The sequence below is a fragment of the Lemur catta genome, chromosome X (genome assembly GCF_020740605.2).
Source record: "Lemur catta isolate mLemCat1 chromosome X, mLemCat1.pri, whole genome shotgun sequence".
Lineage (NCBI taxonomy): Eukaryota > Metazoa > Chordata > Mammalia > Primates > Lemuridae > Lemur > Lemur catta.
In genome coordinates, this window is record NC_059155.1 from 73,023,945 (window position 1) to 73,038,485 (window position 14,541).

General features: G+C 58.2%; 1 protein-coding gene across 1 annotated transcript; it reads right to left on the minus strand.

The window, feature by feature from the left end:
* Positions 1–3,988: 3,988 nt before the first annotated feature.
* Positions 3,989–13,464, minus strand: LOC123628077 (short stature homeobox protein-like). The gene is given in 7 exon segments (XM_045537706.1): positions 3,989–4,234; positions 5,688–5,776; positions 5,891–5,948; positions 9,758–9,966; position 12,290; positions 13,188–13,253; positions 13,255–13,464. Coding segments are annotated over 7 exon segments (879 nt in total).
* Between the last annotated feature and the right edge of the window lie 1,077 nt (positions 13,465–14,541).

Here is a 14,541-nt window from a genome sequence, read left to right on the forward strand (position 1 = left end):
CCCCAGACTTTGCAGAGACCACAGGTGCTCATGTGGCTGAGGACACACACAAGGCCAGGCCGAAACTCAGGCTTCCACGAAAATGGGGCAAACCCGGGTGCCTGGCTGGACTCAGGGCAGTTTGGAGAGGTTGTGCCTCCAATAGGACATTGCTCTGAGTAGCCAAAGGCCTCCTTCCCGTACAGGGGAAACTGAGTCAATCAGATGACCAGCTTCGTAACTTTCTATGAACACCGAGCACATCCGTGGAGAAGGTGCATTTATCTGACTACGGGCAATTCAGAGGGGCAGGGCTTTGCAAAGCACGCCGGAGTCACTTAACCCGATCCATCAAGTCCGATACCAACACCTGATCAATCTAATGCCAAAACAAAACAAACGCAACACCCTCAGCCAGTGAGTTGGCCTGTTGGCATCTCATGGTCGTGTGGAGGGAAGAAAGGAAGCGGTGAATTGGGAAGAAACAGATCGGACCACAACTACACCGAGTTTCTGCTGAACGGGGTGATTTCCACCCTCGATGGAACTCTCTGGCCCAGTTTCCAGGAGCAGAAAGAAGCGTCCCATGGCTCAACCCATCTTGGCGGCCGGAGCCCCCACGGTCACGGCAGTGGAACCCACAGCCGGAGGACCAGCCCTCAGCTCCGCCAGCAACTCCTCTCGACAAACACGCCGGTGGGTCTCACAACCAAACTCTCTGCCTCCAGCAACACGACAGAGAACCCTCTCCAATCTGCTTTTGTTCAAGGTGATCTTTCTCACGACGCCAGCAAGCGCGCCAAAATGCCATTGGGAAGCCCATCCATTGCATGTCTGGAGTCCCATGGGGCAAACGTGCCCTTCCCATGGCACATGTGTGAGCACACCCGGCTCTGCAGAGACCCCCTGGGAAACCAGGACCCACACACAATCACATTCAGAGCACCCTCCATCTCCAAAATCCCTCCTAATGACCAAAAAAATAAAATTAATTTTAAACAAGGAAGGCTAGAAGAGGACTAACCACAGCTCAAGCTACTGTTCTCATTTGCTTCTATCCTGGCATTTCTGGGGGAAAGAGAAAGCTAACATGTGCACCCCATGCTTGGGGACCGCTCTCTCGCCCTGCAGAGTGTCACCAACTTCTCTTCCAGGACAGAAGCTAAGACGGGCAGTTTGAGCAGCAATACTCACTCACTCCTACAGTTCTCTGGGTTTGTTCTCTCTCGGGGGTCCCATGAATGAGGGTTACACCTGCCTCACGGTCCAAGTTCAACCAAACACAAACAAGCATGAAGGGGACATCTTCCCGGAGGGCCTGGAGTCCCCAGTGTCCCTGCACAGCTGAGAGCAGGTACCTCCCTTTCTAACAGTTCGGATGCCACCAAGACTAGAACTTCATGTTTATCTGCTCATGTGGACTGAGTTTTCTGCCGGGAGGCAGTGATGACAGAGGGTTACATTTGGATAAAAATAACTATAACCCTTTTTGAAAAAAAAAATAGGGATATACATATATTACCTTCCACTCTGGCCAACGGTTACACGTGCTGATGAATGAAGCTATTTCTAAAGGATTCAAAATGCAACTTTGCATTTACAGGAAAGTTTTGGATTATACATAGGACCCTCTTTTTTTTTTTTTTTATTCACAGCTGTCTAAAAACAAAACCGCATGAATAAAGCAAACTCTCCAAAGCCATCCATGTCTGGGGTGGGGGGAATAAAATAGTTGCAAGTGATTTAAAGATATGACCTTGCATTCTTCCTTTCTGTCATTTTAGAGTGCTCCTAAAATTTCAAAATAAAAAGTGTTGAACGTCTTTTTTTTTTTTTTTTTTTAGACACAGTCTCTCTGTTGCCCGGGCTAGAGTGCCGTGGCGTCAGCCTAGCTCACAGCAACCTCAAACTCCTGGGCTCAAGCGATCCTCCTGTCTCAGCCTCCCGAGTAGCTGGGACTACAGGCATGTGCCACCATGCCCGGCTAATTTTTTCTATATATATTTTTAGTTGGCCAGATAATTTCTTTCTATTTTTAGTAGAGACAGGGTCTCGCTCTTGCTCAGGCTGGTCTTGAACTCCTGACCTCGAGCGATCCTCCTGCCTCGGCCTCCCAGAGTGCTAGGATCACAGGCGTGAGCCACTACACCCGGCCTGAAGGTCTTTTTGATTTGTATAAAGCATATCAGATGATACCAATGAGAGATGTCCAAATGAATCTACCTTTCAGCTCCCCGAAAAGGTAGGAAGTGTTCTCTTACATGGAAGGACAAAAAATTGCTTTTTTTCCTCTCTCTCGGAGAGATGTATCCCGATCAGGCATCAGGAAAGAAAATCACCTAATACGGAAAGATCTAACCCTCTGTGGGCAACAGAGTTAACCATGGAACTGTAGTGAGCCCCAGCCGGGTTGTCAGTTAGGAGAAAAAAAAATGACAGAGAGGACAGCTTCTCTCTGGGCAGGCCTAGGAAACGAAGGCAAAAAGAAAAGCGAATGCAGAGGTATCTTCGAGGTAGACAAGCCCGACGCTGAGCCCTCCGCAAAGCCACACACAGCACTTCCAAAGCACATCGCCTCAAACCCAGCTGACTTTCTCAGGTGTACGTCGTGGACCCTGAACGCTTTGGCTAGGTCGTTTCAAGCGATGACTGTCCTACTGCAGGCCAGTGGCTGTGAGCAGTTGCTATTTGGTGCTTGCACAATTGGGGGACCTTAGGGGGTGGAGGAGGGAAGAAAGAAAAGCCAAAAAGACTGCCAACCACTATAAAACACCCTCTCCGAACTCTCCGGCTCTCCACCAAGCCTCGCCCCTTTCCAGCGAGAAACAGCTCACCCACCGAACTCACACCCTGGCACCCTCAGGCCGCAAGACCTCACTTCCGCCGGGTGTGGGACAATCTGGAGGCCCACTGTTTCGGCAACGGGCCCCGAGTGGCCAGGCACCTGCAGCACGCAGGACAAGGTAATGCCCTCACACCTGGGACGCTGACAGGTCAAGAGTGCACGGCTAATGTCTTGTCTTTTTCTTTTTCTTTTTTTTAAATCTATAGTATTTACAATATTGCACTTTCCTGCACCTCATTGCATGTCACAAAGGTAACGCTGCGTGAATATTATACCTTAAAACCACGCCTCCGTCTCTTATGCAAGTCATTTGCGTCTGAATTCTGTAAAACAGCAAAAAAAAAAAAAAGTCAATTCAGGCATCAAATAGTTTGGAAAAGTTATAAAGTCGCCTGTTCTATGGCACAAGGAATCCCCCGGTGCTTTGGGGCCAAAGTGGGCACCCATGCCGTGCCCACACTTCGGGTCCCCAAGAAAGGGCACCAATTGGGAGATTCGGGTCTTCCTACCCCCCGCCCCGCCCCCCATTCCCCCGCAGGTCCTCAGCCTGGGCCGAGACGCGTTCGTTATTGCTGCCTTAGAGGCACGGGAGGAGAATACCGGCCCCTGCCTCGGATGATAAAGTCCATGTTCGAATTCACACCGGTTCTGCAGCTCCTCGGATGAAAGAAAGTTTATGGGAGTGAATGAAATTGTCAGCAACAAAGAAATGGCATCTGGAGCGGAGACCAGCCGCGGGACCTTTCCTCGAATATACTCTAGGCTCTTCCAAAGGTGTGTAGTTAGCCGCATGCACAGGGTTAGGAACGCCGGCAGCAGAGGACGGCGCGGCGCCGCGCGCGCGGGCTTCCACTTGGCCCACGGGCCCGGGGCGCACGGACAGCGTCGGGGAGGGCTGGGCTGGGCGCACGGCTTTGCGCGCGCTCTCTCTTCCGCAGAGTCTCTGCGCTGAGGGTCTGGCTGGGGCGTGCGTGGGCGGTCCCGGGAGGCCCCTCCCCAGGCCCCCAGCCGCGGGCTCCCAGGCTGCCCGGGACAGGGACGCCCGCTGCGCCGAGAGGGGCGTCCGGCTGGCCGTGGGGGGGCTCGGAGGGGTCGAGTGCGGGACGCGGGACGAGCAGGGGCGCGGGGCCGGGCCGGGCCGGGCGCGGGGCCGCGCGCGGCGGGTCAGAGGCCCAGGGCCTCCGCGTGCTTCCGCGCCTTCAGCCGCAGGTCGGCGATGCTGGAGTTTTTGCTGTTGCTCTTGGCGGCGGCGGCGACCACGGCGGCGGCCGAGGCCGACTCGGCCAGAGACGCGATGGGCAGCCCGAAGGGCGGCGGCGGGAACATCAGGTAGGGCGCGTGCGCCGCCAGGTGCGGGTGCAGGTGCGGGTGCGCGTGCGCCACGCCCTCCAGCTGCAGCTGCGCCTGGACCTGCCGGGCAGACGCGGTTGTTAGGACGCGGCTGGGGGGAGGGGGCTCTCCTCCCCCTTCCAGCGGCCACCCTTATGCCTACCCTGGGACCACCACCCCACTGTCCTCCTTCCGCCCGGAGAGCCGGAGCTGTCCTCTGACCACCCTCGTCCCCACCGGGCCACTGGCCACTTTGGACCGAGCCGGAGCTGGGGACTCCAAACCGATCCCCACGCGCACCAGAATGGGGTCACCCCCGCAGGGAACTCCACCTTCTCTGTGCTTGACCCTTCGGCCGCCCCCGACCCTGGGTCCACACTTTGGCTTGGACTCCCGTCCCCCCCAACATCCTTACCCAGGGACACCAGCTCCCCGAGTCTGCGACACCCACAGGCAGGCCTAACTGCAGTGGGCTCTAAGGGCTGACGCCACGACGGGGCAGCGCGCAGCCGTCCCGGTGACGCGGAGGGGCCGCCCTGCCGTGGGGAAGGGTCGATCCCAGGCACGAGGACAGGTCGAATGGAGGAGGGGCGCGGATCCCTCTCCCTGGGGCCAGAGGCCCCGGGAGGCCCTTTCTTCCCGCCTGAGACAGCCAGCACAGCACGTGGCTGGCTCCCGGGGCGTCTATGTGTACCCCACCCCCTACCTCCGCCTGCCAGCCCCTCCAAATAGAAACCCGGGACTGCCCCCTTGGAGTAAAACGGTCGCGGGTGGGGGCCAAGCACCCCCTCTCCGCTGCGTAACCACTCCCACGCGTCAAGCTGGAGCCCGAACCGGTGCGCCAAGATAGGGCGCACGTGGGCGCTGCGCTCTGGGCCTGGGGACCCGGCGCCTCCTGCCACGCAGCTCCTCCCATTCCTCCCCCAACCCTGGTGTAGAGCAGGGGTGGCCCTGGGGACACTGGGGCTCTGTGGTCCTCTTCTGACCCCTGGCAGCCCCATGTCCAAGCTGGGACCCCGCGCTGCTGCCTCCCAGTTCTGCCTGGAGCTTGGAACGCCCCCATGTCCGAGGTGGAGGTGCCAGGCCCAGGTCCAGAAGCTGCTGGGCCGAGGCCCCCAGAGGAGGCCTTGGGTGCTTGGTGGGGAGGTGGGTTACGGGTGAAAGGAGGGTGGGTGTCCATCCCAGCCCTGATACCGGAGCTCAGACAGGGGCGGGGCACCCCCTTCCCCAGCCAGGCGGCAGCAGGGTGGGTGGGATTTTTTTTCCCCCATCCTAATTTTGTAAAATTCGTGTTTCGGTTTGTGTTTCTACCTTCCCAAAGGTGACTCTTGTAGTTTTACAGCCTGATTTTAATACGTGCCAACGCGTCTATAAATGCCCCCTTGTAAAAACAGCCGCCTTTCTTCTGAGGTTCAGCCGAGGAGTCTGCGGGCCGGGAGGGGCCGGGGCTGTTAGGACGCCGGGGGAGGCGGGGGAGGGAAGGGGAGGGCGGAGGAGGGGCCCCGCGCCGTTCCGAGGAAGAAAAACGGGCTACCTGTTGAAACGGCATCCGCAGGGCGCCCATGTTCACGTAGGGCGCCACCCTGCAAGCGTCCAGGTGGCTGGCAGTGCCCAGAATGACGCCTGCGGGGAAAGACGCAGCCGTCAGCCTCCAAGAAACCAAACGTGAACTTTCCCGTCCTGGGCTCCGCGGAGGGCCTCGCACGCGGCCCCCCCCCCGTCCCCCCACACACCCACCTTTATGCATCTGGTTCTCCTGTTTTCGGCACTTGGCTCTCCGGTTTTGGAACCAAACCTGGGGACAAAACAGAGACGCGCAGAGCGGTGAGCCAGGCCGGGCCTCGGCGCGCGCTGCGGGAGCCCGGGGGAGGCCGCCCGAGGAAACCCCAGGCCCCCCAGCCCCCGCCCTGGCTGGCTACCTAGAGCTGGAAATCGTCACACTCACTCCTTGGCGCTCCCTGACCGCCCCCTCCCCCAAGCGAGAGGTGAGCGTCCGTCCACACCTTTTAAAGTGGGTTCTGGAACGGTGGAAGTGAATCGAGCTGTTTCCATCGCTCTGTGTGGGCACCCCGCCTCCCCCTTTCCCGCCACCCTGGGGCAGCACCTGACTTTCTGCTTCCAGACTTTGGCCACCGAGGTAGGCAGTGAGCAGGTGGGCAAGTACCTCCAAACCCAGCCCCCTCTCCCATCAAGCTGGGAACACGTGAGCCCAGAAACCTCCATGCCCGTCTGCTCCCTTCTTGGAAGCCCAGGGGAGGCGGGGGTGGCTCGCAGTTAAGAGCGCAACAGCCATGAGCGAACTCGAGCGAACCCCAATATTGCAGGCTTTGCACTGCGGGTGCTCGACCCAATAAAAACCTCTCAGTCTTGGGGTGAGGTACCAAGAGGTTGGGCGCGAAGGGACAGTGGGCCCCTCGCCCAGTCTGGCTAAATTCACAGGCCTGGCGTCCAGCTTAGGGTGTGAACGCAACCCCCCTCCCCCACCCACAAGCCCCCTCCTCCCCCGCCCGTGAGTCCTTGTCGTCGCAGACTGCCCGGGTCGCCATCACTGCGCGTTTCAGCCGTGCAGACTCCATCTGCAGCCCCTCCCCTCGTAGCCGCTTCATTCTTCCTCGCTGGCTTTCCGGGCTAGCTTTCCCTGCCTGTCCTTAGCGGCCACGGCTGTCACTGCCCACGCGCAATAATTAGCACAAAGACAGGATTCCGCAGCGCTGGGGTACCCGGAGAGCTCGGGACCGGCGGGGCCCCGCGCGGGGGAAACCTCTCGGCAAACCGGGGAGAGGAAGGAAGAACCCTGCAGTCCAAGAAAGCAAACGTGCACTTTCCCGTCCCTGGCTCCTAGGAAGCGGTTTCCGTCCTGGAAGGGCATCCATGCGGCCGCCTGTGGGAACAGGCTTCCCAGAACCTTGGAAAACTTTTATCACGTCCGCATGCAAAGTAACTCCCCCCAAAAGGCCCCTGCCCGGGCCTTAAGCTGAAATGCACAAATTATTATTTCCAAAGGCTGCGTTAGCTTCTCCTCCTAGCCCCCCTCTAACGCCGGCGGACTGGACCCCTTTCCCAGCCCGTCCTCCGCGTCCCTCTCCTCGGGGTTCCCGATCCAGTCCTCTGCAGAGCAACCCAGCAGTCGCGCAAAAGCAAACTCTTGCCCCTCGGATAGGGCTTTTTTTCTTTTTTTCAAAAACAGAAATCCTATTTAACTCTGAAAGTGAATTCCCTTTCCCTTCAGCGAGGGGAGGAGGGGAAGGAAAAAAAATAAGATTATGAAGAATAAAAGTGATGAATTAGCCGCCGCATTAAGCGACCATAAATCAGTCTTGGGGTGATTCACGATCAATTCCAATTAGGCCTGAATATGCTAAGTAAAGCGCAGTACACTGGTTTAGACAGTTATTTCTTCATTAAGCACCACTCACTGATTTCTTTCACAAATGCCGTAATCTGATTTCCTTTTGATTTCCATTACAGACAGTGAATAATGACATTTAATTTAGCTCTGCGCCATAAACCCAAAGATATTTGTTGTAATTAAATTACCGTCTGCCCCTCACCGCGGTCTCATAACTTTCGATTATAACCCTGACAGCTGGGTGATAAGAGCTTCCAGTACAACACTAAAAATAAAAGGTTAATAAGGGACCAGCTTCCGTAGGACGCTCAATTTATTTACAGCAAATTTCCACACTAAATTGAAACTCTAGCCTCTAACAACATGGGACAGGCTGTACTGAAAAGAGGGTTATCAAACAATGCAGAGTGAAGAAGGAGGAAAATACAGTTTATTTTCTTTCCCCTTCGGCCCCCCCAACCCTCCCAATTTCCACCACACATCCACGTTTTTACTAACTGATTTTTACGCACACTTTCTGCCTTCTTCTCTCTATTACGCACGTCTCCCCCGGCCCCCGTGGCGAGAGAAAATGGTCTCATCCTATTCCCCGTGTTTGTTTTTATTATTATTTTACAGTCGTTCCGTTTTCATTCGCCTGTGGATCGATAGCCCCTTTCCTTTATATATATATATATATAATTTTTAATTTTAGGGTGTGCTCTAAGACGTGCAGACACCCGAGAACCAATTTTCCGACACTCGCTACACCTCCTTGCTAAGGTACGACTCCGTAATAGACTACCGAAAGAAAAGAGTGTGCAATTAAATTACGAGTAATTTATTTTTTATAGAAACAGTACATCAAGGCCCGGAAGATATTGCAGATCCCGGGCAGAAAGACACTGGGAGATGACATAAAAGTTGATGGCCCCCTTCAGCGAAAGTTTAATCTTTTCATTAATTTATAGAGTGCAGCCCCATCCATCTTCCCCACGAGAAGCATGGACAGCGAGGTGGGCCGGGGGGGACCCTTCTCCGGCCCAGCCTCCTCCCCGCCGCGGAGGCCACAGAAACCGAAACACACGGGTTGGGGGCAGACGACACCCAGGAGCCCCTAAGTGCCAGGACGGACCATAGTGGGGACCGCCGCTGCCACCGCGGAGAAGAGCCCACTATGCCCGGGAAGTGCTTGTTTAATCTTAAGGAAGCCTTTTTAACCACAGCAACACGGAAAGATGGGAGGATGTTGGGAACAGAAAAACATAGATTATTTTATTTCCAATTAAAGATTTTTGTAAAAATCCTCTGTTTCAAACGCGTTTGCGTTTTTTCTTTCTTTCCCAAATAACATCGGGGGAGGGGCGAGTTGTGTTGGAACGCGTTGACCCAATAACCGCTTTTGCAAAGAGCTCCATTGCCTTCCGTGAGTTCCTCCCTGGTCGGCAATCTTAAATTCATTAATTTCCAACCAGTCCCCAGAGTCCCGGGTTCCTGACCCTGTCTCCCTGGCCTTTCTGTCGTGCTCAGAACAGAGAGAGAGGACGAGCCAGAGTTGAGCTTGCAGGGCCGACGTCCCAGGTGGGGTCAGCTGTACCTAGAGGCAGCGACTTTGCAAGAATCTTTGCTCACTCGCAGCACCCAGGAAATTGGTGCATGCATTTAACTCAGTATTTACAACGCCGCAGAAAGCTTTGCCTGCGCGTCCACACCCCCCCCCCACCGCCCCCACCCCGCGCACGTGCTGCTGCGCTCACCCGGGGCACCAGCCGACAGCGGCACGCCAGACGGGGCACCACCGATTCAGGCGCCGCTCAGGGACTCAAACCGAGCCGGGCCCCCGCGCGCGCCCCGCGCCCGAGCTAATCCGGCCCCGCGCGGGCAGAAGCCTCGCTCATCAAGATTCCCAGTGTGCGGAGCCCCTCTCCTCCCCAGGGTGGGAGGGAGGGGACGGAGAGGAGGGGAGGACGAGGCTGCCCGGGAGAGGAGAAGGGAAATAGGAAAAAAATGTGGAAAGGGCAGAAAAGAGAGATTTAAATGCCTGACAACCTGGGTTTGGAGGGCCACCCCGTCTGTCAGGGCACGTGCCCTGGGTGCGAACCCAGCAAACTGATCCGCGAGGCCCGCCCGTGGGGTCTCCAAAGGCCCCGGCTCCCAGCGAGCCCCCGAGCCAGCCTGGAAAGGGACAGCAGCCCGGGGGGCCCAGGTGGCGCGCGCGTGGCCCTCCCTCCCGAGAACCGAGAACCGGGCGGCCCTTGCTAGGCCCGAGGTCCTACCTGCACGCGCGCCTCGGAGAGCCCCAGGCGCTGGCTGAGCTCCTCGCGCATGAAGGCGTCGGGGTAGTGCGTCTCGTCGAAGAGCCGCTCGAGCTCGTTGAGCTGTTCCAGCGTGAAGTTGGTTCGGCTCCGCCGCTGCTTCAACTTGGTCTGCCCGTCCTCGTCCTCCGACTTCACGTCCTCCCGCTTCTCCTTGCATTCGTAAATACCTGTCGAGGGCACAGGGCTGAGGCCTGGAGTCGCTCGGCCGGCGCTCCCCGAGTCCCTCCGCCCGCCCCTGCCTCCCACGGCCCACGGGTGCTGCGCGCAGGCGAGGTCGCGCGCGGTGGCCGTTTGTGCGCGACGTGGTGAAAACCTAAGCGTCTACACGCGGTGGAAGGGGAGCCTCGAGAACAAACGCGCCCTGACGCAAGGCCTGCGTCAAGTCGATAAAGCAAACTGGAGAACACACGCTTTTTTTGGTAATAACCTGGGCTTTGCCGGCGCGGTGTTTCTTGGCCTAATCTCCGAATAGTTTCCTCAATTATCCACTTGGCGTCTGTTGACACATCCTAACCTTCTTCTTCTTCTTCTTCTTTTATTTTTTTTAAAGGAGAGAGGGGCGTTAAATAAGTTAAAGAAGCTTGGGAAGAATTGCCCGAGGGTCGGGTCCCCGGGCCGGGAAGGGTGCCAGGCGGGCTCCGGGCAGGCTGGGGTCCAGGCCCACGGAGAGCTGCTACCCCCGGCTGCAGCGCAAGGAGACAGGGCCTCGCCAGTTCGGTTGGTGCCTCCTTCCGGGGCATGTGGTGGAGCCAGGGGTGCAGCCCGGACCCCCAAGCAGATCCACATCTGAATTCACACCAAGGGCCTGGGGGTCAACCGTGCGCAGGAAAGTCCCTGCACTTCGTTCTTTGCCGCACACGCTCTCTATCTGTCCGACTCACACCAGGATGCCAAAAATGGCACTTTCTGATGTCCAAGGATTATGAGTGGGCTGGTATTTGTTGGGGCAGAGGGTAGGACGCACAGGGACCAGGCAACTAACAAGGTCAGCATTGGAGTGACTCAAACTCCAAACCCTCTCCTTCTCAATTTCAGACTTGTAGCCCCTCTCCAAGCTCAGGGATTTGAAATAAAAGCTGCTCCTCCAACACCCTTGTGTTTTCCTCCTCTGCGCTCCTTCTCCCAGATCACAGGGCCTCCGTGCCCTAATTAGATCTCTCCTGGTGACAAGGCTAAGATCAGGGCATTCGGTGTCTACCCTAAAGAGCTCAGAGCCTCACACACAAGACCGCTTAGAAGTGCCTGCAGCCCAGAAACTTGCAAAAGTAGCAAAACCCAGAGAAAGGAGAAAATTGTGGTGTCCTCCCCCTCCCTCACCGGGGTCTCCAAAGTGGACCCCAGTAGCCAAGTCTCTCATCTTCCTAAAAGCCTTCCTGTTACCGCTTGTGAGGGCTGAGCACTTAGCCTCAACGTGGGCTTTAAATCTCCTTTCACCTCCTAAAGGGACTGTATTTCCAAGAACACCCTCTTTCTTTTCCACAGTAAATCCCTTCCTAGAGGTGGCCCTCACTGTTCCTTCCTCCTTCCTTTCTCCACGTCTGAGCCCCAGGCACAGAGCCCAGCTGAGAAGCCGGACTTCCAAATCCTTAGGAGCCCGGGGCAGGCTTTGCAACACCCGTGGGCTCCCAGGCTGGCCTTGCTCACTCTGCGGGGAAGCTGTGTTCCCAGGAACTCCTGGTTTCTACGGGAGCCCAAGAGTCTCCCCAACCTGTGTTTTACTTCCATCTGGCAAATGTCACCCTGGCCTTGAGCCCTCCCAGGGTCTCTCTGAACCCAGCCAAGGGGGAAAGTGGGGCTGGGGTCTGACTATCCTGTCCTGCTGCTGATATGTTCCGAACCCCACTGTTCATTCTCCTCTCACTCTGAACAGGCGTTGAGGGCACTTTTCTCTCTTCCTTAGGGCTCCTTTCAGGGGGTTCCACGGGCAGGGTGGGGAGCAGGCAGTGGGGAGGAAGGGCTCGACCTCCAGGAAGGACAGCCCTTGCGCACTGCAAAGCGCTTTAGTTAATTGTAGGCCTGAAGGAGCCAGCCCCAGCCGGCAGCCTTGTCTCCGCTAAAGCAAACTCTCTTTGTATGAATTATAGAGCCAGGTGCGCAAAGCAGCGAGCAGGGGTGAACCTCAGGGAAGCCCTTGCTTCCCTGGGCTGTCCAGAAGCTGGGGTTTATTTCTAACCCTCTGCCAGAGCTCCGCTTCCACAAGGTCAAAGCCTCGGGAAGCTGTCTGACTCAACCCCACGGCTGCAAGGCCGTGCCACCCGACAGAGCGTCGCACCCAGAAGAGCATGAAGCCAGAGTTTCTCGGGCGGTTCCCCCTGACACCCCATTCTGACCAGCACCTAGAGCGGACCAGAAAGCGCAACCACAAGCTTCCGTATTTCCTCTCTTTGTAAAGAAAAATGCACATTAGGTGCCCTCTCAAAACCGCGCCCCTGAGAAATCGAACCCACTTTATTCTGATGTGCCGCTGCCAGTCTCTCTGTTCGTAGAGACCCTCTGGTCGAGGCCTTGGAAACATGCCTTCCCCCGCTCTACCAACCCCTCTCAACAACTAGGCGATCCGCCGCGGAGGTTCGGGGAAGGAGGCTCGGAGCAGCAGGAAGGAGACCCCCGCGCCGGGTATGCGCGCAGCTGGGCGGCTGCGCTCTGATACTCTCGGAGAGAGAACAGCCGCGTGGCCACCAGCTTTCCCCCGGCCCTCAAGCCCTGGCCAGACCCCGGCCACCTGCGGGCGCGGAGTGGCTTTCATCCTCCCCCCGCGTCACCCAAGATCGAGCCTCGACTCGAGTTTCAAGGGCAAAGTTTTTATTAAAGGAAATCAGTACCGCGCTGCCCGGGAGCGGTACCGTCTCCAACTACGGAGCCAGCGCGTTCTCCACGCCGCCCATTAATTCGTCCGGGGAGCAGGCAGCCGCTGGGGGGCCGGAAGAGAGGTGTGTGGGGGGGGGACCTCTCCTCTACGCGTAAAACAACGTGTAAGAAAGACAGGCAGACAGACAGTCCCCCAGCGGCCCTGTGGGCCGCCGACTTCGGTTTCAGGCGCCCTGGAAAGTTCCGGGTGCCGGAGCCTCCTTCGAACACGGCGGGAAGCGAGTCAGCCCGCGGCGCGCGGCCTCGGCCCCGACACTTCCTCGGGTCCCCTGCCTGCCTCTGCCCTGTCTCTGCGCTACCCCGGTCGGCTTGTTTCTCTGCTTCGTTTCTTTCTGTAAGACCGGACTTTTCCGTCCGAGCCGTGCCAGTAAATTCATAGAGTTTTGGGTCGAACGGAGCTCGAGCCGCGGCACACCCGGGGCCTCCCCGCGCGCGGAGCGAGGGGCAGGCGGGCAAGCTCGGTGCCGGAGAGGCGCGGTCCCCGGGAGGGCCCGGGGCGCTGGCGCCCCGGCGAGCTTACCTTCCGCAGCCCTGCCGTGCCGAACTCTTTCAGTTTGTCCTTGTCATTGTCCACGTGGTCCTTAAAACAAATGCACCGGACAGTGGCCGCTGCCGTCCGTAATGTCCTGGAGGTTGGAGTCCGAGTTCCCCAGCTCTCGGGAGCGCGCCAGTCCACTCTCCAAAACTTCCCTGTACGTGATCGAATCCTTCTTGCCGCCGCCACCGCCGCCGCCGCCGTTGCTCTCCTTGCTCTTCTGGTCAAAAGATTTGGATACAAAAGCCGTCAGCTCTTCCATGGCTGGCCCGGGCTGCGAGGGGGTCCGCAGGGCTCGGCGGGGCTGGCTGGGAGACGGGCTGCGGTCCGCACGCCTCCCCGGGCGGAGAGGACGGTCCGTGTGAGGGTGGATCCCGGCTGCTGTTATTTATGCCTTTGAATTTGAGATCTCACTATTTATACACCGCTACCTCGGCCCAACCCCCCGCGCTCTCTGTCTGCAGCAATTACGGCCTCCCGGCTCGGCGGCGGACGCACGCAGAGACGCTATCTCTGCCCCCCACCCCCAGCCCGGCAATTGGCTTTCTGTTCATTTCATCACTGTTTGGCGTCCGTGCACCTCGGTGCGGAGAGGTAACCATCAAATTTTTTCGGAAGGGAGAGCGCGCGCGCGCGAGAGCGGGCTCAGGCGCCCGAGTCTCCCAGCCCAGGTATCCGCGCTCGGTCAATGACCGGCGGAAACGAAACTCGAGGAGTTTATCGATCGCGAGGACGTACGAGCCGGCCGGCACCCGCGGGGAAGCGCAGCCTGCGCGCCCGGGCTTGGATCGTTTCAGGACGCGTCTGTGTGCGCGGCGGCAGTGCGGAGACACCGGGGGGCACCCGGGCGGCGGGGGACGCGCGATCGCGGGAGAGGATTGACTCCAAGTCGGAGGCGAGGTGGGATCGCCCCCTGGAACGGTCCGGCCCGGCTGCGGAGCTAGAGAGACGAGCGGCGTGCGCGCGGGTGCGATTGGGCACGGCGCGGGGACCCCGACAGTGAAAGGAGGGGGCCGGGGCTACCCGGACGTGGTGGACGCGGGCGCCCGGGCGGAGGCGGCGCCGGCGGCGGAAATCGGCTCCCGCACCGCGCAGGGGCTGACGCCGCGGAGGCCGAGGACGGGGACGCCGCCCGGCCCACCGGGCCACGAGCGTCCGGAGCGCCGCGGTGGCAGACGCGGAGAAGCCCGCGGGTCCGAGGGAGAACTGGTCTGTAAACATCTGTCCTTTCTGCACGCGTCAGATCTCGCCCATCTGGACAGATGCCGCCTTGTTTAGAGCCCTGTTGTCACCCTGGTGTCTGGGATATTTATTTGGGAAATACATATATATATAATTT